Here is a 25,815-nt window from a genome sequence, read left to right on the forward strand (position 1 = left end):
GGTTTCACTTATTTGTGGAACATAAGGAATAACATGGAGGACATTAAGAGAAGGAAGGGAAAAATGCGGGGGGGGGGGAATTGGAGGAAGAGATGAACCATGAGAGATTATGGACCTGAGAAACAAACAGGGTTTTAGAGGGGAGGGGGGAGGGGGGATTAGTTAGCCCGGTGATGTGTATTAAGGAGGGCACGTACTGCATGGAGCACTGGGTGTTATACGAAAACAATGGATCGTGGATCACTACATCAAAAACTAATGATGTATTGTATGGTGACTAACATAACATAATAAAATTAAAAAAAAAAAGAAACCACTTTCTTTGCTCATCCATAAGAAGCAAGTCCTCAACCATTAACATTTTATCATGAGATTGTGCCAATTCAGTCACACCTTCAGGCTCCACTTCTCGTTCTAATTCTCTTGCGATTGCCATCACATTTGCAGTTCTTTCATCTACTGAAGTACCCCTCAAAGTCAGCCATGAAGGTTGTAATCAGCTTCTTCAAAACCTCTATTAATTTTAATAGTTGGACCTCTTCCCATGAATCCAAATGGTCTTAATGGCATCTAGAATTGTGAATCCTTTCCAGAAGGCTTTCAATTTACTTTGCCCAGATCTATCCAAGGAATCATCATCTGTGGCAGCTGTAACCTTACAAAATGTATTTCTTCAATAACAAGACTTGAAAGTCAAAATGACTCCTTGATCCATGGGCTGCAGAATGGATGTTGTGTCAGCAAGCACGAGAACAACATAAGAGTTCTTGGGTGACCAGATGCATTGTCAATGAGCAGTATTATTTTGAAAGGATCTTTTTTTCTAAGGAGTACATCTCAACAGTGGGCTAAAATATTCAGTAAACCATGCTGTAACCAGATGTGCTGTCATCCAGGCTTTGTTGTTCCATTTACAGACCACAGGCAGAGTAGATTTACAATCATTCTTAAGGGCCCTAAGATTTTTGGAATAATTGTAAATGAGCATTGGCTTCAATTTAATAAAAAACTAATGATGTACTATATGTTGGCTAATTGAATTTAAATAAATTTTTTAAAAAGAAAAAAAAAATAAAGTCACCAGCTGCATTAACACCTATTGAGAGAGTAAGCCTGTGTTTTGAAGCCAGGTATTGACTTCTTCTCTTTAGCTATGAAAGTGGCATCTTTTTCCAACAGGCTATTTTGTCTACATTGAAAATATGTTCTTTGGTGTACTACCTTCATGAATTATCTTAGCAAGATCTTCTGGATAACTTACTGCTTCCACTTGCACTGTTTTTTAAGTTTTTATTTAAATTCCAGTTAACAGGGCGCCTGGGTGGCTCAGTCGTTAAGCGTCTGCCTTCGGCTCAGGTCATGATCCCAGCTCCTGGGATCAAGCCCCACATCAGGCTCCCTGCTCCACGGGAAGCCTGCTTCTCCCTCTCACACTCCCCTTGCTTGTGTTCCCTCTCTCACTGTGTCTCTCTCTGTCAAATAAATAAATAAATCTTAAAAAAATAAGTAAATAAATAAATTCCAGTTAACATACAGTGTAAGTTTAAGGTGTGGATAACTTACTGCTTCAACTTGCACTGCTTTTTAAGTTTTTATTTAAATTCCAGTTAACATACAGTGTAAGTTTAAGGTGTACAATATAGTGATTCAACATTTCCTTAAAACACTGAAAGCTCATCACTAGTGTACTCCTTAATCCCCATCACCCATTTAACCCATCCCCCCACCCACTTCCCCCTCGTAGCCATCAGTCTGTTCTCTACAGTTAAGAGTCTGTTTCTTGATTTGCCTCCTTTTCCCTTTGCTTATTTTGTTCCTTAGATTCCACATATGAGTGAAATTATATGGCATTTGTCTTTCTCTGGCTTATTTAGCTTACCCTAATACTCTCTAGCTCCATCCATGTCATTGCAAATGGCAAGATTTCATTCTTTTTTATGGCTGAGTAATACTCCATTGTGTATATATATATATATATATATATACCACATCTTCTTTATCCATTCATTAGTCAATGGACACTTGGGCTGTTTCCATAGTTTGACTATTACAGATAATGCTGCTATGAACATTGGGGTGCATGTATCCCTTTGAATTACCATTTTTGTATTCTTTAGATAAATACCTAGTAGATCCAACTGCTGGATCATAAGGTATTTTTCTTTTTTTTTTTTTTTTAAGCTTATTTGAGAGAGCACGCAAGCAGGGGGAAGGGCAGAGGGAGAGAGAGAGAGAGAAAAGCAGACTCCCTGTTGAGTGTGGAGACCAGCACAGGGCTCAATCTCGTGATCCTGAGATCATGAACTAAGCTGAAACCAAGAGTCATGTTCTTACTTACTGAGCCACCCAGGCACCTCATATCTATATATCTATATATCTATATATATAGATGTGTATATATATAGATGTGTATATATATATATATAGATATAGATTTTTTTTTCAAGAGAGAGAGAGGCAGGGGAGGGGCAGAAGGAGAGGGAGAGAGAGAAAATCCTAAGCAGGCTCCACACCTAGGGTGGAGCCTGACATGGGGCTCAATCTCAAGACCATGAGATCATGACCTGAGCCGAAATCAAGAGTCACAGGCTTAATCGATGGAGCCCAGGCCCCTCAAGTAATTCTGTTTTTGTTTTTTTTGTTGTTGTTTTTTAACTTTTTGAGGAACCTCCATACTGTTTTCCAGAGTGGCTGCACCAGTTTGCATTCCCATCAACAATGAGTGTTCCCCTTTCTCCACATCCTTGCCAACACCTGTTGTTTCTTGTGTTGTTGATTTTAGCCATTCTGACAGGTGTGAGGTGACATCTCATTGTAGTTTTGATTGGTATCTCCCTGATGATGAGTGATGTTGAGCATCTTTTCACATGTCTGTTGGCCATCTGTATGTCTTCTGTGGAAAAATGTCCATTCATGTCTACTTGCACCTTTATGTCATGGAGATGGCTTCTTTCCTTAAACCTCATAAACCAACTTCTGCTAGGTTCAAAGTTTTCTTCTGCAGCTTCCTCACCTCTCTCAGCCTTCACAGAACTGAAGAAAGTCTGGGTCTTCCTCTGGGTTAGGTTTTGGCTTAAGGGAATGTTGTAGCTGCTTTGATCTTCTATCTAGAACACTAAAACCTTCTCAGTATCAACAAGGCTGTTTCACTTTCTTATCATTCATGCGTTCACTGGAATAGAATGTTCTGTAACTGACTGTGAACAAATCAATTGAGATAACCTTCGGACCAGCCTGGAATAGAACTTTCAATTTCCTTCAAGAACTCTTCCTTTGCATTCACACACAACTTGGTTGTTTGGTGCAAGAGGCCTAGCTTTCAACCTATTTTGATTATCAACATGCCTTCCTAGCTAAGCTTAGTCATTTCTAGCTTTACCTTTTTTGTTACTTGAACACTTAGAGGCCATTGTAGGGCTATTAATTATTAATCTCAATATTGTTTTGTCTCAGGTAATAGGGAGCCCCAAGGAGAGGGAGTGAGATGGGGAACAGCCAGTCAGTGGAGTAGTTAAGAACACACACAACATTTACTGATTAAGTCCACTGTCTTATAAATAAATGTATTTATATATATATAATATTTTAATATAAATAAATGTATATATATTATTATATATTTATTTACATATATATATATATTTTTTTCTTTAAGTAGGTCCCATGCCCAGCATGGAGCCCAATATGGGGCTTGAATTCATGACCCTGAGATCAAGACCTGAGCTGAGATCAAGAGTTGGACACTTAACCAACTGAGCCACCCAGGCACTCCTGGTTTACTCTTATACTGGCACAATTCATGGTGTCCCCAAGTTACAATAGTAACATCAAAGATCACTGATCACAGATCACCATAACGAATATAATAATAATGAAAATTTGAAATATTGTGAGAATTACCAAAATATTACACAGAAACAAAGGGAGCAAATGCTGTTGGGTAAATGGTGCCAACACAGGTTTGCCACAATCCTTCAATTTGTTAGGGGAAAAAAAAATTATCTGTGAAGTGCAATAAAGTAAAGTACAATAAAACAAAGTATGCCTGGGGGCACCTGCGTGGCTCAGTCGGTTAAGCATCTGCCTTCAGCTCAGGTCATGATCCCAGGGGCCTGGGATCTAGCCCCACATCAGGCTCCCTGCTAAACGAGGAGCCTACTTCTCCCTCTCCCTCTGCCATCCCCTGCCCCCCCAGCCCTGGCTTGTGCTCTCTGGCTCTATCTCTCCATCAGATAAATAAATAAAATCTTAGGAAAAAAAGTATGCTTGTATTATTGAATGATTAAAAAAATGAGCTATTAAGCTATGAAAAAATATGAAGGAATCTTAAATGCATATTGCTAAGTCAAAGAAGCCAGTTGAAAAGGCTATATACTCTAAGATTCCAATTATATATCACTGGAAAAGGCAAAACTATGGAGAGAGTGAAAAGATCAGTGGTTACCAGAAGTTTGATGAGGGAGGTGGGATTAATAGGTGGAGCACAGGGCATTTTTCAGGGCAGTGAAACTATTCTATATGATACTCTTATGCATTTGTCAAAACCCACAGAAATATAAACCACAAAGAATAAACACTAAAATAAACTATGGACTTTAGTTAATATTAATGTATCAATATTAGTTCATCAATTTTAATAAATCTACCACACTAATGCAAGATGTTAATAATAGAAAGGTGGAAAGGGAGAGAGAAGGCACATAGGTCCCCTCTATATTTTCTTTTTTTTTTTTCCTCTCTATATTTTCTGTGGAATTTTTCTCTAAACCTACAACTGTCTTATTGAGGCAAAAAAAATTAAATAAAATATTAGCAAACAAAATCCAACAACACATTATATAAATAACATCACAACTAAGTGGTATTTATCCCAGATATGCAGAATGAAATATTAGGAATTACATTAGTATAATTTACCAAATCAGTGGATCTAAGAAGAAAAGTCATCTTTCCCTATGTGCTGAAAGACCCTTCAATAACATTCAACACACATTCCAGATTTTTAAAAAATAGTTAAAATGGGGGGCACCTAGGTGGCTCAGTCATTAAGCGTCTGCCTTTGGCTCAGGTCATGGTCTCAGCGTCCTGGGATCAAGCCCCGCATTGGGCTCCCTGCTCCACAGGAAGCCTGTTTCTCCCTCTCCCACTCCCCCTGCTTGTGTTCCCTCTCTCGCTGTGTCTGTCTTGGTCAGATAAATAAATAATAATAAATAAAATCTTTTTTTTTTTTTTAAAGATTTTATTTATTTATTCATGAGAGACAGACAGAGAGAGAGAGAGAGAGAGGCAGAGGGAGAAGCAGGCTCCCAAGGAGCAGAGAGCCCGATGCGGGACTCGATCCCAGGACTCTGGGATCATGACCTGAGCCGAAGGCAGACGCTTAACCATCTGAGCCACCCAGGCGCCCAATAAATAAAATCTTTTAAAAAAAATAGTTAAAATGGGAATTGGCTGTATCTCTAATCTGACCATGTATGCATACATATTTTGTCATCTTATATCATATACATATTATATATACACACATACATAATCATGTTAGGGACACATCTTACTTAATGGGGAAACAATGGAAGAATTCCAATAAAGGTCAGGAACAAGGCAAGGATGCTTTCTATTTTTACTACTTTTTAACATTACATTGGGGGAATTATCCAATGCAGTCAGAGAAAGGAAAACAAATAGAGGTATATAAACTGGAAAAGAAGTATAAAACAATTTAGTAAGGTGTCAGCATATAAAATTTACACATAAAAATCAACAATCTTCATATACATGAGTAATAACAAGTCAGAAAGTGTTAAGGAATAGAATATCCTATCTATAAACAAAACAAGATAAATTCTTAAAAGCAAACTTGTTAAATGTACAAAATCTCATGTGTGGAAAAATTTAATGCACTTCTAAAAAGCACAAACATGGACTTGTGAACAAGGGGAAAACTTCCCTTTGACTTAATATCATAAAGATGTCAGTTGTCTCCAAATTAATAGATTAGTTAATATGATCCCAATAAAATACCAACATTTTATGGATGCAGACAATAATAACAGAAAAATAAACATGCAAGAATAGAGAGGAATCACGTCATTCCCATTAAGATGACTACCATATAAACAAAAAAACAGAAACAAAATAACAAGTGTTGGCAAGGATATGGAGAAACTGGAATTCTTCTGCACTGTTGGTAGGAATGTAAAATAGTGCTCTGCTATGGAAAACAGCATGAAGTTTCCTCAAACAACTAAAAATGGAATGAGTATGTGATCCAGCAATCCCAGTTCTGAGTATATATCCAAAAGAATTGAAAGCAGGATCTTGCCCTCTTTATTACCTCATAGTTGTACTTGATTCTAGCTTGATGTCAGTGACTTTTAGTGACTTAGTGATGTGCTGATGGTAAAATAACTCTCTTGCCTAAGTTATCTGATGTACCAGTAATAACAATTCACTAGTTATAAGCCAGTTATTGTTCTAAGCATATTACTGGTATTAATCATGGAATTTTTTTTTAAGATTTTAACTAATCTATACACCCAACATGTGCCCAAACTCACAACCCTGAGATCAAGAGTCATATGCTCTATCAACTGAACAGCCAGTCACCCCGATCCAATGAATTTTCACAAGAACTATACAAAATAGGTACTATGAATGTCAATGTTTTAGAAATCAAAAAGCAGTGTAACAGAGGTAGGGTTATTTGGCTGAGGTTACAGAGTATAGAGGTTCTAGAACCAGGGCTTGAACCCATGTACTCTGCCTCTAGAGCCCAGACCCTTAACCTCTACACTAAAGGGCAAGTGGGGTTAAAGCAGGATCTTGATATCTGTGCAGCCATCTTCATAACAGAATTCACCATAGCCAAGAGATGGAAGCAATCCAAGTGTCCATCAGTGAATGAATGGATAAACAAAATGTGGTATAATTATATATATATAACATATATAATAGAATATTATTCAGCCTTAAAAAGGAAATCCTATCACATGCTACAGCATACATGAACCTTGAGCACATTATGCAACATGAAATAAATAAGCCAGTCACAAAAAGACAAATACTGCGATTCCACTTATATAAAGTACCTAGTCAAATTCATTGATGATTGATGTACCAATAATAACAATGATGGTTGTCAGAGGCTGGGAATGAGCATTGGAGTGTTTAATGGACAGAGTTTCAATTTTACAAGATGAAAAAAGTTCTGGAGATAGGTGGTTGTGATGGTTGCATAACAATGTGAATGTAAATACCACTGACTGTACTTAAAAATGGCTAAAATGGTAAATTTTATGATCTGTGTATTTCACCACAATTAAAAATTTTTTCAAGGAAAAAAATAAGATGGCCTTCAGTTTCCCATAGAATAACACCAGCCTGGGCTCCACCCCCAAAAAAGTGCCTTCTATTTCACTTCATACTGCCAGCAGAAGAGCATATTCTTGAAGAAACACTGCCTGCCTCACTTGCAATTGCTGAAACTGGAAAATAAAGGCATTTCAAAATGAATAGAAAATGGCAGGCATTATATTATAAAAAGTCAACAAAAAATGAGAATATATTTAAAAACCTAACTATGAAACAAACACAACACTCCAACCCCAATTGAATAGTCTTAAACAGTCATTTGGTGTTATGAAAAAATATTGTCAATCAAAAAAAAAAAAAAAACAAAAACCCAAGAACAAAAGTGAACAAAAAAGATATAAGACAAGAGTTAGTCAAAATCAGGAACTGAAGAAAAAGACAAATCATCTTTTTTTCAAAAGACTAATTTATAAGATGTCCAAGGGAAAGACTTTAAATATAATAAGTGATATTAAAGAAAGGAATTAAAAGTCAAGAAATAAAAACAAAATCAAGAAAGCAATAAGAAGGATCAGAGACAAAGTGCTACAGAGGCAAAAAAAAAAAAAAATCCAAAATATATTATATATAGTCCCTAAAGAAAAAAAGCAAAATAATGGAACAGATGTAATATTCAAAATTATAATACAAGAAAACTTCCTTGAAATAAAATGTGAATCTACACATCAAAAGGGTTTCATGAACTTAGGGAAAATTGATATGGAATGGTCAACTGTGAGATTTATCTTAGAAAATCAATTAGAGTGCGCCTGGGTCAATCAGTCGGTTAAGCGCCTGCTGACTTAACCGATCATTAACTGATCCCAGAGTCCCAAGATCGAGTCCCACATCAGGCTCCCTGCTCAGCGGGGAGCCTGCTTCTCCCTCTGCCTGCCTCTCCCTGGGCTTGTGCTGTCAGATAAGTAAATAAAATCTTAAAAAAAAAATCAATTAGATTTGAAAGAAAAAAACCATCCAGGCCCCAGGCAAAAAGATGAAATCATTTAGGAATTGAAAGAATCAGGTTGGTATTTTCACAACATACGAAGAAAGGCAGCAAAGTCTTTAAAAACTCAAGGAAAAGAACTGTGAACCAAGATTTTATATCCACCTGTCCTTCAAATACCAAAGCTATAAAAATCAGTTTTAAATATGCAAGAACTCAAGAATACAGTATTCAGGAACCTCTCTTGAAGAATTTACTAAAGAATGAATTTCATCCAAATAAAGACTAACTGGGGGGAAATTCAGAAAACCTTATGATGGGGAGCATTAACTATATTAAGATGTAGTTCTTTAAAATAAAGGTGGTGGTAAGAGTGGAAAAAATAGTATGCAAATTGTTTCCTAAAAACGACTAAAAAAAATGGGAGGAGAGAAAACAGAATAAAATAATTGTGGCTATATAATAGGAGAGTCAAGATATGGCTGACAAATGAAAATACAGATTCTGAATGAGAAAAAGAAATTTGAGGACACAAGAAAAGATACAAGTGTAACCATAACCAGTGGAACAAAAGGACAAACATTACTAAACACCAAAAGTAATTTTAAAAGTTTTTCATTTATTTGCTTTGGGTTGTTTTTTGTTAGCACTTCCTTACTTTCTGGCACTACAAGATGCTCCAGGTTCACCTCTTTATTTCCTTCCCCAGTCCTAGCATCAACCATTTCCCCAAGAAGCCTGATTCCTGGTGTAAAGGGAGCTGAACATCCACTGGAAACCCAGTCGCTCTGGTGCTCTGGACAGAGGAGGAGTCTTAAACACTCTCTCCAAGGCTGATTATTGGGAAAATGAAGAGAGCCAGCACAGTGGCAAAAGGGCTAGAAGGTCCTGAAGCACTCCGGTGGTTAGAAGATGCCTTCCTTGAAGGAACCGCTCAGCTAGGGCCAATCTGGCCACACCCTCTAGATTATACTATCTTGAATGGCGAGAAAGATGTGTGATACAGTAAGTTAACAAGAACAGGAATAATCCAGTACACTCTAGCGTCTAAAAAACTGCCCTATCCAGACACCCAGAGTGATCATCTGAGGACATACTGCTGTGAGGACTCACATCTTGTTTACCCCCTAGCAAGCTCTCCCAAGCAGTTGCCTTCCAAGCTTATTCTCTATTACCACACAGCAGTCATCTGGTCCACAACTCTCTGTGGACACCCACCTCCAGCCTCTACACTCATTGGACAACCACAGGGAGTCACTCTGTGATCAAATCGATTTTCACAGTGCCTGAGTCAGAAGAGTGGAATCTTTACAAGGTGCAAGCTATATTCCAGGCCTTACCTTGGAACTTTGAAGCTAAACCAGATAAACCCCACAGCTCCTCTCTGATGTGTCATAATAGGTGTTCCATGGTATTACTTCTATTACTATTTTAAATATTATTTTAACCCCCACATATATTCATTCCTGGGTTTTGGCTCCAAAAGTAAAATTTTTAAAAACCACCAAAAATAAATAAATAACCCCACGTGGTTATCCTTTCCTTTTATGTACAGTTTAACAGCTAACCTTTTTCTTCCCATAATTCCTTCCAGTTAACCAGTTATAATTTCAGTGTGTTTTTCAGTCCTTTTTCTCAATCTATATATTTCACTGTATGTACAATACAGTTTTATGAAGGAGGTTGGGAGGGGTGTGGAAATCAGTTTGTTATTATTTTTGTGCTTTTTTTTACTTAACAGTATGTCTTGGTGATCTTTCTTGTTAGTACACAGATCTACTTCACATATATAGTAATGGTTGCATTATATTCAAGAATAAATGTACCAGTTTTATTTTAAATGTTTCACTGTTATATAAACAAAGCTGCAGTAAACATCCTTGTAAGTATATGTACACATACAAAGGTATGTTTTTAGAGTAGAATTGCTGGATTAAAGAATCTTCACATTTAAATTTTTAGAGGGGGTTATGAGAGAGATAAGAGAGTCCCTGGAGATGCCTGAAGCCACAGAATCATCTGAAGCCATCCGATCTTTTGTTCCCCAGGTACTTTAAAGGCAATTCCACCAGAATATAAATTCCATGAGAGCTGGAACCCTGATGCCTTACCCCAAAAAAGAATATCAGGGCCTAGAACATGTTCAGCATCTCAGCAATCACTGAATAAATGAACACATGTAGGCCAGTCACAGGCATATTCCTCAACCTAAATGCAAAATTTCCATGGATTTTAGAAAGACCACAAACATCAAAGAAATTTCTCTTTCAGAGATTTGAGTTATCTGGAATTGCTCTGGGGTCCTAAATTTCCACCCCATCTCATTCTTCCCCCTTTCCAAGTCACCAGCTTGAGTCCCTTCACATACCCACGACCTAGACCTACCCCTTAGAGACCCAAACCACTTGCCAGTCCCAAGAGAATTTAGATAGAAAACCTAAAATTCAGAATTGCTCTTTATTATAGGTGACCAAAGGTAAGATTCCACTGTACCAAAGAGAATGGGAAATCATTTGAAGACAAGCTGAATTAGGTGGTTTCCTGAAGAGTACTAAAAAATGGAAGGAACTCAGCTGACACTTTCTCCAGCCTGCCTTGAAAGGAGGAGCAAAAGGGCCCAGGCTACTGGAGTAGAGCATTACTGGAAGGACCTGTAGAGCACATAATCCTGTCAAGGAAATAACCCACTAATCTGCCTGCAATTGGCCAACAAATACTGTATGTGAAACTGTGAGCCAGTAGACAGACACATTCACAGTGATCCCAATGGCAAGACTGAGCATCAGAAATAAATTAGGCAAAAGTTATACCTGGCAGCAAGGGAGTTATGTACAAAAGTTCAAAGGAAAGAGTATACTACTTTAAAGGACCCACAGGTGGTTCAGATGCTTCAAGGGGCTAAATGAGGCAGAGAATGTAAATAAGCCATATGGTGGCAGCCTTGTTAACTCACACAGAGCCCACTTTTCAGGATACAGAACCACCAAAGGTTATTATAGAATTCACCTAGTTGGGAGTTTGTGTAACTATTATTGGTTTGTTCAAGAGACAGATTTTTTTCCTCTGTATCCCTGGGATCTGGCACAGTACCCAATCCAGGGAATATCAAAGCTTTTTCTTTAGGTAAGCAGTTTGTGCCATCCAATTCTCAAGTTAGACCAATATAGGGAAGGCAGCTTATCAATGCTTCTAAATGGGACTGCGGGGAGGGATTTCACCAACTCCTGGGGACATATCCTTATTTGTCAAACTTGGAGAGGAGGTGCTACGAGCATCTAGCGAGTAGAGGCTAGGGATACTGCTAAACATCCTGAAATGCACAACAAAGAATTAACCAGCCTAAAATGTCAACAGTGCCAAAACTTAGTAACCCTGTGCCTAGTCTAACTGCAGATAGTAAGGAAAACACTAAGCTCAACCCTAAACTCTGTTCCAAAAACAGACCAAAGGAGGCTAAAATTATAGGAAAAGTTGGGTTCAGACTCCTTCGGACACACATCCCATCAGAGGAAATTACAACTCGTGCTGAAGGAACCTAGAAAAAAAAAAAGTGACAGGGCTCAAATGAAGGGAGAAGAAAGAAGAAGCTCTATATGTAAATACTCAGTGTAGGAAGAACAAAAACAATACACAGGGAAGAATATGGAATGTTCCCACCAAATGTGAATAGGCCCAGTCAATGCCATTTATTATACATGTTGAACAGTCTCTGAGACCCAAGGGCTCCCATATGAAGTTTTTTTTTTTTTCCTTTTTCTTTTTTGCATCAAACAGGTTCTTCCAAGAGCCTGCTCACAAGGAAGAAAAAAAGAAAAAGAGTAATCCTCAATAAAATGAAACAAACAGGAAAAGCTGAACAGTCTACATATGAAAAACAAAAGTTAAAAAATTCACCAGACAAAAACCACACCAAACACTCATCCCATTTAATTTCCTATTACATGCACTGAGAGAGCCAAGAACATCAGGCCCCAATGCAGCAATACTCTGAGGTTCTAGCTCAGGCTCCCTCTATGTGACAAATTCATGCACACACACCCGCACATACCACTGACCCAGGCAGAAATACACATGCATGAGCAGGTGGTAGAGAATCACAGGGAGGTTGGGGGGGAGGGGAAGAGTGCTATCAACTGGACACTGGGGACCCAGAGAACCCTTCTGCTGCAGGCTAAGCAAGAGTCAAAATTAAAACAAAGGGAAAACACAGGATAAATGTAGGATGCTCAGAGAAGAAATTGGACAGATGAAGAGGGAAAGATACAGGGGGAGTTTTGGGAAAGCAGCCTCAGAAGAGGTTTTTCTTTATTGGGAACTCAGGCAGAGGTCCTGTGACTCCAGTGATATACTGAGGCTAAAGGAATATGCCACAGCATTACCTCTGCATCCTGTGCTCTCTCCCAAAGTAGAGGGAAACCACAGACACCCACCTCTAGCCCTCCCCACTGCGGCTCCTAAGGACTTTCCCAAGTACCCCCCAAAAATGACCCCCCACACACACACACACAAAGTTAGCAAAGAGCCAAGCACAGAAAGCCTCAGTAACTCTTCTTGGTGGAACCAAAGCCAGAGAAGCCCATCACAGCTGCCATCTCATCATCCTCCTCAAATGTCAAGTCCTCCTCAGCCCTCCTTTTCTTCTCCTTCTGTTTCTCTTTCTTGTAGGCTTTGGCCTTTTCCTCCTAGGGGGGAAATCACTCAGAATCAGTTCAGACTCCTGAGCCAAACGTTGAAAGAGACAAGTGAGTATCAAGATTCCTTTCTATCTTTAGGAGAAAATAGTTAAAAACAAGTAAAATTTCAAGAGCAGAGGAAAAGCCACAGTAAAGATTTAAAGAACAACAAAGAGCAGTTTTAGCCTGTGAAGAGCACTTCTCAGTCCTACATTCCAATTCATCTCTAGTTCTTAAAAAGGTTATGGAAGCAAAACCACATAACAGCAACTATTATCCTGGGGCACACAGTACATGCCAGTAATTGATCTAAACGCTTTATGTAGATTATAAACTAAGATCTCTCTCTAATGGGAAAACTGAGGCATGGAGAGGTTATATAACTTGCCCAAAAGTCATAGCCAGTAAGTGAAGGAAAGAGAATTCTGACCCTGTCAGCCTGGTTCCATGTGCCTCTTGGGGACTAGGTGTATTTAATCCCTCCTGTAGTAAAAAAAAATAAGTAGGCCCAGACAGTCCAGGAAAAAAAAAGGATAGGTTTACAGCCATATCCTTCAGATCACAAGAGTCCCAAACAAAGGCAATAAATGTTTCCCCCAGTATAGTGAAATTCAGGATACAACTATCCTCTGGGGGTGGGAGTGGAATGAAGAAGAGAGCCTCCTCATGATTCGTAACATAAAATTCAAAGCTGGGGGACAAAAGATGGAAAGATACCAGAGCCTTACCTCTTCTCTGAGCTCTTTCATTCTTTCCTCAAAATCATAATCTTTCTGTTTCTCTTCCATCTTCTTCTTGTTGACTTCAAAACGTTTCTTCACCTGATCCAAGGTGGAACGTTCCACACGCATAGACATGCCCAGATTTCGCTGATCTGGGTGGGATCAACAGTGAAAATGGTGATGGCATTACAATATCCTCAGCCCCTCAAAAAGTCTTTGACATTAAAAAAAAACAAAAAACCTTTTCATAAAATACACAGGAAAAATAATTATGACTGGAAAAAGAAACTCCCTTGGCTTTACTTGTTCCCAGAAGAAGCAGCTACAGATAGCAAGATGCAAGTGGCTTTCAACTGCCCTTACTGAGCAAATGCACACCAGTCAGGACAGCTAGGCCTTGGAGAAGACCTTGTTGAGAGCCTAGAACAGTGTCTCATCTCAGGGCCTCCAGAAACATTAGATAATGAAGTAAAGCATGCCCTGTACTGAAACTACTGGAGAAATTCTCAGGCATTAAAAAAAAATCCAACTGAAACCACTCTTTCCCCTACCCCACCTCCAAAACCCAGTCCCAGCCCTAGTCACAAACTACCTCCAAGCCTTACGTTTCTTTCCATTAATGTGATCCAGGAAGTTGATAGAGTCCTTCACCACACAGTCACAGACATTGCAATAATACCTAGCAAACAGAAGAAACAGCACTTGTGTCAAATCTAGCTCTAAGGTAATGTTTTCAACCAACAAACTCATATTTTTAGGTAAATTTTCTTTTTACAAGAAGAAGGTACTTCTCATTTTCATAAAGCATTACCTCTTGGAAGAGTATGGTAACCAACCTCCAAGATGGCCCCACAATGATCCCCAAATTCCTGGTATTTGTACCTTGGGCAGTCCCCTCCCAGTTCGTACTAGGGTTGATCTGTGACCAAAAGAATATCTCAGGGTGCCTGGTGGCTCAGTCAGTTAATCATCTGCCTTCGGCTCAGGTCATGATTTCAGGGTCCTGGGATTGAGCCCTACGTTAGGCTCCCTGCTCAGTGGGGAGTCTGCTTCTCTCTCGCCCCTCTGCCTGCTCATGCTCTCTCTTTCAAATAAATAAATAAAATTTTAAAATAAAAGTTCAAAAGTGATGCGATAGCACTTCCAAGATTAGGTCATTTTTTAAAAAAAAAAAAAGGTAGCTTCGGTCTTAGTCTGTCTATGTCTTATTCTGGGGAAGCCGAAGCCACTTGCTTTACTGTGAGCAGCACTACAGAAAGGCCCATGAGGCAAAGAACTGAGGCCTCCAAAGCACTGTCACATGAAAGAGCTTTCAATCAAATCAATCAGGCCCACCTACGCCTCAGATGAATGCAGACCCAGCAGACATCTTCAATGAAGCTTTGTGAAACCCTAAGCCAGAACCACAGAGGTTAAGTAAGTCTGTCCCAGATTACTTACCCACAGAAATTGTGAGCTATCTGCTGTTGTATGCCACTAAATTTTGGGTGAATTTGTTAATTTACACAGCAATAGATAACTAATACAGAGAGAAATGATGTTTGTGGGTTTTCTAAGCAAACCAGAGACATCTCACTCACTGCCGTTTTTGCCCTTCTGCTAGAAGACCTAAGTGAACAAAGAAGTAATGGTGGGCAAAACAGACTAGAGCTCTCGCAGGACACTTCTTCCCATGGGTTATAGTCTTGGTCTAGGAGGAAGGTGTACGATCAAGCAATCCATAACAACTACAACATACTCTGCAACCAGTCTGGAACCTCAACTCCCTTTATTCACCATCAACAGCTCCTAGGCTCCATTCTAGCTCCACCTAATCTCTCCCCTAGAAATGTCCTTAGTAGTCCTTTCATTCATTTCTTCCTCTTCCAAGATATTAAAAAGTAGTGATAGCACTAATATGAAGAGGCCTACAGAGTGGTCTCTCCTAGAGACACTACTATGTTTAGTTGAGGCCTTGGGTGGGGAGGAGAGAAAAACAAATATAAAGGTAGAATTATAGGTAACATGGTTGTTCTCCTGGGGCCAGAGAACCTCCTCAACACTTGCTAAAACCAACATAGACAGTTTATTTGACCTATTTCTGGCTCCTGAGAAAGACGAAAAGTCACTCACCCTCCCATCTCAGATTGTGGCGTGGTCTTGGTAATGACAATTGTCTTCCCAAGCTTGGATTCCAGGTCCACCTTATAGTCTCTATGCCGGAGAAGCTCCCGTTTGACTGGCTGCACTGGTTTTCCTAAAATATAATAGAGAAAGAAGTCCCTTTAATATTACAGTTTCTTAAGGAGAAAGGAAAAAAAAAAATGCATGAAACCCAAAATACAGATGTCTACTCTCATTTCTTTCTTGAGCCTGAACCAAGGGACACAATGAGCACTTCTAGCAGCAGCTAGGGGAGAATCTCAACACAGGAAAAATGATAAGCAATCCCTAAACTCTCTATAGAGTTTTTAACACTTTAAAACCAACAAGTCTAAAACCAAAGTTTTTTATTTATTGATTAACTGAATTGAAGAGAGTTCCTAATTTTCACAAAAAGCAAACTTTTAAAAGAAAAGCAAGGAGGGGCGCCTGGGTGGTTCAGTCGGTTAAGCGTCTGCCTTCAGCTCAGGTCATAATCCCAGGGTCCTGGGATCAAGTCCCACATCAGGCTCCCTGCTTGCGGGGAGTCTGCTTCTCCCTCTGCCCCTCACTCTGCTCATGCTCTCTCTCTCAAATAAAATCTTTTTAAAAAAAAGATTAAAAAAATTAAATAAAAGTAAGGATATTCAGTAATACTTTCGGACAGATACCCCAAGCATAACACAAAAGCAATCTTCAGAGGGCTGGGGAAAATTTTTAATAGGGGACCAACATTCAGGAAATACCTGTTACATACTCGGCACTATTGTACAAATTACATCAAAACTAAAAGGATTAGTGTGTGCAAGGTGGTGTGAAAGTAAAGTGAAAGAAGAATGCGTATGTTTGAAAACAGATAAAAAAGTAAGTTCTTTTTGTATAGTGGAATCTCTATCTCGGAAAGGAGAACCAACTCCCTGACACATAGAGAACAGTACTACTAAACCACCAGCTGAAACAATCACACATTCCTTGGTGAGTACCCTTGCTCTTCTCAGACTATAGGGCAAGGTCTTGATTGGGCCAATTATGATGTTCTTCCCCTTAAGTGACTTTAAGGGAAAGAGTATCTTCAATAGCAGTAATGCACAGCAGCAAAATAGTCCATTTCTCTACCAAGGATTCTACTCTCTTCTTTGTACTTGAGAAAAGTAGGAAATGAGCTAAGCAAAAGGACGGCAAGAAAGCAGAGGAAACGGAGCTAGAAAACACCTCAAAACCGCTTCAGTCCATTTCCTCGCTCTCATTTTTATACATTAAAAAATCGAGAACCAGGGAGGCAACACTCTGCCAGAGGATACACAGGGTATGAGGACCTCGCATTTCAACTCCCCACCCGCTCTCCAGCTATGGCTTCGCCTCTACGATACCCGTAACCCTTGTTGGAGTAGGCACCCACCATCCTTCTTTTCTCTCTCTTCCGTAAGCCTCTTCTCGGCGAGCTTCTCATACTCATCTTTGTCCCACTTTCGGCGAAAGTCCAAGTTTTTTGTCTGTAGGGAGAAAAGCGCTCAAGATTCGGGCTAATCATATCCAACCCCTAGAGAAACGGAGGGAACCGCGTCCACGCTGGCAAGGCGACCCCCGGACTGTAGAGAGCGAAAACTCTCCGGACCGCACCAGGAGGCTGAGGTGGCCTCAGGACCCCAACCCGAAAGACCTCCGGGATTCCACAGACCCTGCGCCAGGACCCCACAGGGAAGCTCTTGAACCCAGGCAACTGGACCGCAAGGAGGTGTTGAGAAGCCAGTCGGGTGCAGGATATTCCGCGCTGAGAAGCCACCCCCTGCCCCCCGATCAAAGCCTCCTTACACACAACACCTACCCCGCTACCCGACGCCATCTTCACTGCGAAGTGAATGGGAAGCCGGAAAATGACGTAAAAAGCGGCCCTGAGCCGTAAAGCAAGCTCGCCCTCCAATAAGCTTAGAGTCTCGCGTTCTAAACGAGCTAAGGACTGGAGAGCTTCTAAAATACGCTTGTCGGCCCCTCCTCTGCCCCGAGGAAATGGCGCGTGCGCATGGAGACCGTGAAGCAATACGGAAGTAAGGGCACCTACAAATGGTTTTTGCCTTGGCTTCCTAAACAAGCATCGAAGGGCTGATTTAGTTCAACTCGTCTATTTTACAAACAAGGAAACGGTTCAAATCAGTGCCCTCTGATCTAGTCTAATCAATTTTGCGTGCGTTTGCCAAGAATTTCTAAATTTTCTTTGAGGCTGCATTGGTTATCAGGAGCCTCTAGCTGCCCCATTACCTGTATGCACTAAAGATATGGCCCCGACACCAGTGTTTTTAAAAGTTGCAGCCTTCCCACAGCATACGTAGAAAGCGTTTTTTTTGCACAGTCTCTTTATTTTTGAAGCAATGCTATCACCCTTCAGTTAACTCATCTTTCTTCAGTGAAGAACTTTATAGTCATTCAATCTATAGGGCACAATTTAATCAACATGATTGGACTTGGAAAGGCCAGTCATCAGCAACACTGTAGGGTGAAGAACTCTGGCAGATGGCTCACTATATGTTGATTTAGACATGACTGTGTCTCCAAGTTGGGGGGGGGCGGGCAGTGGGGAGCACTGGGGAACTGTGACTGCTCCCTTCACTGAATACAGAAGCATCAGCCTTGGGAGGTTGCTCCTAGCTCTTAGAATTCTCCAGTGTACACTCCAGCGTTTTCTACGGCCTATGCAAACCAATCTCCTGATAACAAATCACCCAAACTATATATAATATTTTATTTAATATATTATCCAATCACTTCTAGAACAGCCACCTCCATAGGAGAACATGGAATATAGTCAAGCAGTAATTCTGGCACAAGAAATGGTCTCCAAAATCTCAAAAGATTAGACCATTTTGTCAGTCACCTATTAAATTCAACATTCAAGATTACTAAACAGACAGCCTCACTCTATTAACAGTGGATGGACTAGAGAGATGCCACATCAAAATGAGCACTGCTGTGCCCTTAGGATAGCATATTTGTCCTCAAACAAAGGAGAAAGCAGCCATTTTCCCCTTCCTTGCTGTCTCCCAAAACTCCCTGGACAAGCCAAGGGCAGGTTGTGGACAAATTTCCCAGAATCTGGTTCAGAAGCCATAGTGGAAGGTCAAGTATCTGTCTGATCTCAATGGTCTCAGCCTGAGGCAACTTTCCTAGAGCCTTGCTCAAAGCAACCATCTCCGCACCTCTTGGCAGCATTCAATGGCACTTCAAATCTGCCATCTGTCTCTGCAGTTAGAGCATGTCTCTTTCACATACCAGCCATCTGCATCCACGCAGAATAGCTGCTCTCACTAGCCCAGGAGTCCTCAGGGCCTCCTACAGTTCTGTACCCAGAAAGGATGGAGGAGGCCAAGGAACTTGTCACCGATCCTGGCCAGCAGTTGTGAATTCCATCAGGAACTCAGTCCTAGAAGAAACATCCTCTAGAAAAAGCAGCAGATGGCAAGCAGGCAAGGATCAAGACTCAAATAGTGTCTTCTGAATTTCAGCCACAAGATTTTCTCGTTTAATGGCCACCTGTAACATAAGAGAACCCTCATGTGACAAACTAGAGAGTGATACTAGCTTCTTAGTCACTGCTTTTCCAGATTCATTTTACCCTGCATCTGCTCCCACTACTTATATAACCAGTAGAAAGAAATGTGGGCTTCAAGCTGAACTAGAGAATGTATGCCCTCAAGACTAGAGATTCAAACACCTGGGGCACCTGCCTGGCTCAGGTGGTAGAGCATGTGACTTTTGACCTTGGCATTGTGAGTTCAAGCCCCAAGCAGGGTGGGAGAGATTACTTAAAAAATAAAGTCTTTAAAAAGAGAGACACAGAGAGAAAGGGATTTTCAAACACCTGATCTGTGTCTATTTTGTTGGATTGGTCTCAAAATACCCATTAAGATTTCATCTGTCCTTCTGCCCACCTACCTAATATTCACTGGCTAACGGGTTGCCTGCGTGGGTCTTCATTCATCTTTACCACTATTAACCATGGAGACATTTCCTTAGCCATAAGATACATATTTCTTAAAGAATCTAAGAAAAGTAGAAACACTTGGTGCCTTCTATTTCCCCCACTCACCTCCTCCCTGCTGGCCACTGAACGAAGCTTGATTACCCCTTCTTTCAGTTCTTGCTCACCAATAATGACCACCAGTGGAATACCCATGTGCTCACAGTAGTGCAGTTGAGTTAGTAGTTTAGGGTTGTTCTTATACAGCAGCTCTGCCTGAAAAGGGTGAAGACAGAATAAGGGGCTTAGAAGTGACCACACTCCTCAAGCATTTCCAAAGAAATAAGGGGCTAGCCTTCCTACCAGAAGACACTTTAGTGAAGACTAGAAAGGTCTTGAGTTCCACCTTAGGCTTTACGTAGAAATGGCCACCTGAATGGCCAAACATACCTAGACGACTTGGATATCAGTTCTACCATACCTTGATCCCAGCATCCCAAAGCTCTGAAATTAGCTTCAACCGTTCATGAAGAAAGTTCTTCTGTGGTGTGGCCACAAACACTTGAGTCTCTGTGGTCCGTATCTTCTGACCAGAAGTCTGATTAAAGAGAGAGAAGAAAATAAAACTAATAAAAAACTTCCTGTGCATCAGTAATTAAAACAAAAGACAAAAAGAATCATCAGGAAAACAGTCCAACTGTATATCCACAAACATGAGTTTTTAGTCTCCAGCCCCACTCCACTCCTACCTAGCACCTACCTTCAACCTCTGTTCCACAATGGCGAAGATTCGCTCCACCCCAATACTGAGCCCCACACACGGCACCTTGCGGCCCTTGGGGTCAAACATGCCCACCAACCCATCATAGCGTCCACCAGCAGCCACACTGCCCACACTGAAGGACTCCTCTGCCTGAGCTGGGGTCTGTAGTAGCACCGCTTCATAGATCACTCCAGTATAGTAGTCCAGTCCCCGAGCTAGGCTTAGGTCAAAACAGATCTGTGGGAACAAGAATATTAAGTCCCAAAAGACTCAGGACACTGAAAACCCCAAAGTTCAGCAGGAAGTCCACACTCCCAACTCAGCTTACCTTCTCAGCAATTCCAAATAAAGTCAGGTATTCAAATAGCAGCTTCAAGTCCCCCAAGCCCTCTAGGGCCTGCTTGTTCTGGGATAGTCTAGAATCCTGGAACATTTCCTCTACCAAGGACACCCCACCTGGGGAGACATATGGGGAGAAATAAGTCTGTGCTTTCACCCAGATGTGTTTTACCCAAATTTATTCTTAATATGCTCCAGCTAATCCTCTTCATTTTTTTTTTTTTTAAGATTTTTTATTTATTTGACAGAGAGAGAGATAGCGAGAGCAGAAACATAAGCAGGGGGAGTGGGAGAAGGAGAAGCAGGCTTCCCACTGAGCAGGGAGCCTGATGTGGGGCTCGATCCCAGGACCCTGGGATCATGACCTGAGCCGGAGGCAGATGCTTAACGACTGAGCCACCCAGGTGCCCCTCCTCCTCATTTTCTTAGTTAAAAAAACAAACAAACCAAAAAAAACCATCCTGATCTCTTATGACCAGACTCTCCTCCGCTGCCCTTGCCATCTGAAGACATAAAGTTGTTATTACACTAAGTAAAAGGGAAATTAAATTCAGGCCAGGTTCTGGCACTTAGCTTATCTTTGGAAAGGAGCTGTTTCTGAGGTAGAAGTTGTACACACATCCCCCTCACTCCAGTTCTATCACAGAGCTCTGAAAACTCTGGTTCTTACCATGACATTGGACATAGTCACCAATTCTATCAGCCACTTCAGGAGCCAGGCCTTTCTTTGCCACCATCTCATGTCTCACATCATTCCAAGATATCTGTGCAAACACCCAAACATTAGCCCAGTTCCAAGATCCTTCCTCATCTAACTGGAAATGTCATGAGTAGCTAACACTACACTCAACAAAGTCAGAGGCAGGTTAGGAAATGCAGCCACAGTCAACCCACTGCACAACAAAGCTCAGGTCTTGCTTTGGACTATCTCCTTACCTTCCCCAGACAAAGCTCACTTCTAGTCACTGTCTCCTTATTTTTCTCTAGGGGTACAGATTTGAGGGCAGAGCAGAGACCCTGATATGGTCTACTGAAGCATGTCTTTTTAGTTACCTTGTCTAGTTTGTCTATTGAGGAGCAGATGGCATGGAACTTGCTTTCAGGAACACCACAGACAGCCAACAACCCATCCAAAATCCGCCGATCATTGACCTGTGAACTCAGCGGAAATAACCCAAGTGCCTTGTCAATGCTTTTTCCCTCAAAACAATGGCAGTCCCTATTAGCCTATCTCGTAAAAAGGACAGAAAAAAAATTTCATAGCATGACTATATAGATATAGATGAAATACAACAGCTGTACTGAGAAAGTCCCAGGTCTACAGGCTTAAAGGGTGGGGTCACCTATGTTTTAGGAGAGCATCAGGCCAAATCCAGACTTCTCCCCTCAGTCCTCAGTCCTGGTCTCACCTTAATGAGAAAGTCCCCCAGCTGCAACCCACTTAGGATTTCACACATGATCTTCAAACACTCTGCATCAGGGATCATAGGGTCAAACTGACCAGCAATGTCAAAATCCTGCAGCAAAGAAAAAGGGGGAAAAAAATCTTCACTGAGCAGCCAGTTCCCAGGTTGTAGCTCCCCAAACTATCAAACCATGCTGCCCACATCTGGTCACTTACACACTGGCAGAACTCCCTGTAGCGGCCTTGGACTATGGTTGGGCTCTCTCGCCGCCACACCTTTCCAACTTGGTAGCGTTTCATCTTCTTCACTTTATTCATGGCCAGATAACGAGCAAAAGGGACCTCACATAAACAGGTTAAGGAGAAAGCATACTGCATCCAAAGCTTAGGCCCAGTGTAAAGACATCTGGGAGAACTGGGCCATTACCAATTGGATATCATCCACTAGGATGAAAACAAGAACATTCTCTGTCTTGTTTCCCACTGTCCCAATGCCTAGCAGTGCTTGACATTCAATATATATAAAGGAATGAAGGAATCCCACCAAGCAAAAGTGCAAGTTCAGTAAAAAAGCAGGAGAAGCTGGCCTGCTGCCCACTGAATGAGATAGAAATGACCCAAGAACTCCAAGTATGGGCTATTCCTTCCCATTCAGATCAATTCTCAGCCATTTCAAAATAGTCAAGTTTCAGAACCTGGATTTGCCTGCAACTTCTATGTCAATGTCTTTTCACTTCTTTTCTTCTTCTTTTTTTTTTATGTCAATGTTTCTTTTTTTTTTTTTTTTAAGATTTTATTTATTTATTTGACAGAGAGAGGCACAGCGAGAGAGGGAACACAAGCAGGGGGAGTGAGAGAGGGAGAAGCAGGCTTCCCGCCGAGCGGGGGGCCCGATGTGGGGCTCGATCCCAGGACCCTGGGATCATGACCTGAGCTGAAGGCAGACGCTTAACGACTGAGCCACCCAGGAGCCCCTATGTCAATGTTTCTTAAAGTATAGGTTGAGAACCACCTGCCTCTTCATGACCCCAGGTGCCTGTTTAAAATGCAGACTGCTGAACCCCACTCCAGGTACAGAATTAATATCTGGGGCTAAGGGCCAGAAATCCGTATTTCTGATACACAGTAAAGTTAAATGACAGTGCTCCAGGCCAGGCTCTGCTGGCAGAATTGCCTTCTGGGAGGAACTGGAAGTAAAGGCTGCTGCAAACAGACCTATGGGATCCCAGAGGCACTGTTGTTCCCTTTTGTCAAAGGAAGCCCTCTGGGTTTGGAAAGAGATGTCAGTCTCTAACACTCAGAACGATACAGTAAGGTCATAGCGCAGGGACAATAGCTCTCCACCTTGATCCTTCAGATCATAGATTAGCCCAGAGTCCTCTCCATACTTCTCAGTGAGCATTTCCTGCAGGGATCAAACAAAAACCACCACAGTTCAAAGGAGGACTCCAGAACACAGGCTAAAAGTTCTTTGGGAAACTGAAGGCAGATAAAGAACTGGAGTTCCAGCACTCTCTTTTCTCCTCTTACCTTAAGCTCAAATGCTGGAGTATCTAATCTCTTTGCTCCATGACGTTTAAAGCAGCCAACAACCATATCAAGAATTTTCTCCCTCACAACCATCTGCTGGGGACTAAGATCTCTGGTGCCCTAGAAACCAAAAGCAGCCATGGTGAAAACACAGACAAAAAACAAGTCCATTTAAGACAAAGAGTTAAACAACATCTATAATCGAAAGTCGGAAGTTGAAATCTCTTTGAGCTCAGTTGACTGAGCCCTATCAGTATCTCAAGAATAGTGAAGTTTTTTTTAAAATTAGTCTCAAAAGACATTAAAAGGGATTAGGAAGAGACAAGCAGAGCAGAGGGCAGAGCAGAAGGCAGTCTCCAAGGCACTCTAATAGGACAGGGTGGGGTAAAGGGCATTACCTTTGGTGTCTTGATAATAAAATTTGATTTCTCTTGATGTGGTTTCAGTTGGGATGTTAACACTGCCTCTGAAACCTGGCAGAAAAAGGAATGTGAGATGTGAGCCACAAGACTGGCCAGACCTGGGACATCTCTGGCCCTACGGCCCGACCTGCAAAGACATCTGGCCCTGAGCAAGACAACCTGAACACTGTTTTATCTACTTCAATCTCGGCCTCCCTCCAAAACATACATCATATTTGCACTATGTACTTAATACACATGAGATCAGGTTTTTATCATATTTGGAGTTTTTAAATGTCTGGAAAAGCTTAAGCACCGGAGAACAATGAAGGCACAGAACAATCTCCACCACTACTTCCACCAACCATCTAGGAGTAGGAATTAGTATGATCTCCAATTCTTAGTTCCTACTCAAAGAGCAAAAACATGAACATGAATTTTTAATAAGGAAGCAATGGTCATTAGGCTTAGAGACATGGAAAAAGTAACCTAAAGACAGAAGAGAACAAGCCCAAAACACACAACATGCTTGTGGAGTGACCAAGAATGGATATCCAAATTGAACTAAAAAATCAGACTGGTAGGATGCTGTAACGAAAATTAATAACAAAAGATCTGAACCCTGCTGTTCATAATAGCACAATGCATCTGCTAGGGTCTATGCCAAAGTAAAAATGAATTGGTAATTTTGTTTATTAGCAGCAGGCTGTATGCCGGCCCTTCCAGAAATACAGAGGATGTGGTAGTTCCATATTTTGGCGGATTCTCTCCTCCAAAGGATGGCAGTTCAAGTCCACAGTGCTTCCTCTGCAATTCCAAAATCCAAAAATCTCTAAAAACCGAAAAGTGGTTTTGGGGTTTCTTTATTTTCAGGGAGGGGGAGCTCATTTTGAGGTAACTCTAATGTGAACTCAGTCTACCTGTGGTCTTCAGTCATCTCACTTAATAGGGATATTCATATACTTTGCTTAAGAATGTGTTTGACCCCAAGAGGTTCACATAAGTGACTGTGGACTTCTATTAAAAAGACTCCTTTACTATGTATCCGTAGATAAGTCATTTAACCTTGCAGCTCTTTCCTCAACTGTAAAATGGAAATAATCCCAATCTCTCAAGATTGCTATGAAGATTAAATGACAAAGCGTCTAAAATGCTTAGCTCAGTACCGGTAGACTACTCAAAAAAAAAACCCGACTGTACTACTGGACTGCAGGCCGCGAGTCCATGCTTTCAGACCTTGATATCCTGCCCCAACAGACCACTCAGTCTGGCTCACCTGGCTATGAAAATGGACCTCCCTGATGCACACAAGACCGGACGGCCGCAGGAGCTGGTTGAACAGTGAAACCCAGGCCCTCATGTGCAGGAGTCCGAACGGGGGCATCGCGTAACTGGAGGCAGCCTTTCCGAGACAGGAGCCAAAGGACCTGAGAACGAGGCAGGTCGGACCCCACCCCAGTAAGGGTGCAGAGCGCTGTAGAGGTTAGCCGTAGCACCAGCGAAAATGCGATCACTTCCGCACTTTCCAAAGCCTGAAGGATGGCTCCGAACCTCTCAAGCTCCGTTTTAGCTTCAGCACTTCCGGTAGTAGCCGGAAGTGGTTGTTGTGCTCG

The 25,815-nt window shown here is 41.3% G+C and overlaps 2 protein-coding genes across 4 annotated transcripts in view; both read right to left on the bottom strand.

Annotated features, from left to right (window-relative positions):
- Positions 1-17,780, bottom strand: part of ZMAT2 (zinc finger matrin-type 2) — a 35,728-nt gene extending 17,948 nt beyond the window's left edge. The window contains exons 1-6 of one of the 2 annotated variants that reach the window (XM_006731474.3): positions 17,638-17,779; positions 17,212-17,305; positions 15,804-15,927; positions 14,297-14,370; positions 13,698-13,843; positions 10,735-12,978 (exon numbers count right to left, since the gene is read on the bottom strand). In XM_006731474.3, the coding sequence (XP_006731537.1) occupies positions 12,835-12,978; positions 13,698-13,843; positions 14,297-14,370; positions 15,804-15,927; positions 17,212-17,305; positions 17,638-17,655 (600 nt within the window). In that variant the 5' untranslated portion in view covers positions 17,656-17,779 and the 3' untranslated portion in view covers positions 10,735-12,834. Of the gene's footprint in view, positions 1-10,734; positions 12,979-13,697; positions 13,844-14,296; positions 14,371-15,803; positions 15,928-17,211; positions 17,306-17,637 lie in introns of those variants that run through there. The other variant, XM_081826969.1, reaches the window with a different exon arrangement.
- Positions 17,781-18,535: 755 nt separating this feature from the next.
- HARS2 (histidyl-tRNA synthetase 2, mitochondrial) lies at positions 18,536-25,758 on the bottom strand. Of its 2 annotated transcripts, none has more exons than XM_081826963.1 (13): positions 25,479-25,758; positions 24,200-24,274; positions 23,802-23,921; positions 23,581-23,676; positions 22,488-22,613; positions 22,276-22,383; positions 21,920-22,018; positions 21,537-21,630; positions 20,856-20,983; positions 20,660-20,764; positions 20,246-20,362; positions 19,894-20,040; positions 18,536-19,337 (listed from the first exon to the last, which is right to left on the bottom strand). In XM_081826963.1, exons 1-13 carry the CDS (start codon positions 25,584-25,586, stop codon positions 19,278-19,280), a joined length of 1,383 nt encoding a protein of 460 aa, XP_081683089.1. In that variant the 5' UTR covers positions 25,587-25,758; the 3' UTR covers positions 18,536-19,277. The 2 variants fall into 2 exon arrangements, with proteins under 2 accessions (XP_081683089.1, XP_006731527.2); XM_006731464.3 differs by having other exon boundaries at positions 20,525-20,764; positions 25,479-25,757.
- Between the last annotated feature and the right edge of the window lie 57 nt (positions 25,759-25,815).

This window comes from Leptonychotes weddellii, chromosome 7 (genome assembly GCF_054177405.1).
Source record: "Leptonychotes weddellii isolate Sample4059 chromosome 7, ASM5417740v2, whole genome shotgun sequence".
Taxonomy (NCBI): domain Eukaryota; kingdom Metazoa; phylum Chordata; class Mammalia; order Carnivora; family Phocidae; genus Leptonychotes; species Leptonychotes weddellii.

Excerpts from the sequence above, each read along its gene's own strand:
- HARS2 (XM_006731464.3), bottom strand. The coding sequence starts at position 25,586 with ATGCCCCCGTTCGGACTCCTGCACATGAGGGCCTGGGTTTCACTGTTC. Across the intron at positions 22,384-22,487 it reads ACAGGGAGTTCTGCCAGTGT|GATTTTGACATTGCTGGTCA; the intron begins GTAAGTGACCAG and ends TCTTTGCTGCAG. Across the intron at positions 20,765-20,855 it reads TATTTGGAATTGCTGAGAAG|ATCTGTTTTGACCTAAGCCT; the intron begins GTAAGCTGAGTT and ends TTGTTCCCACAG.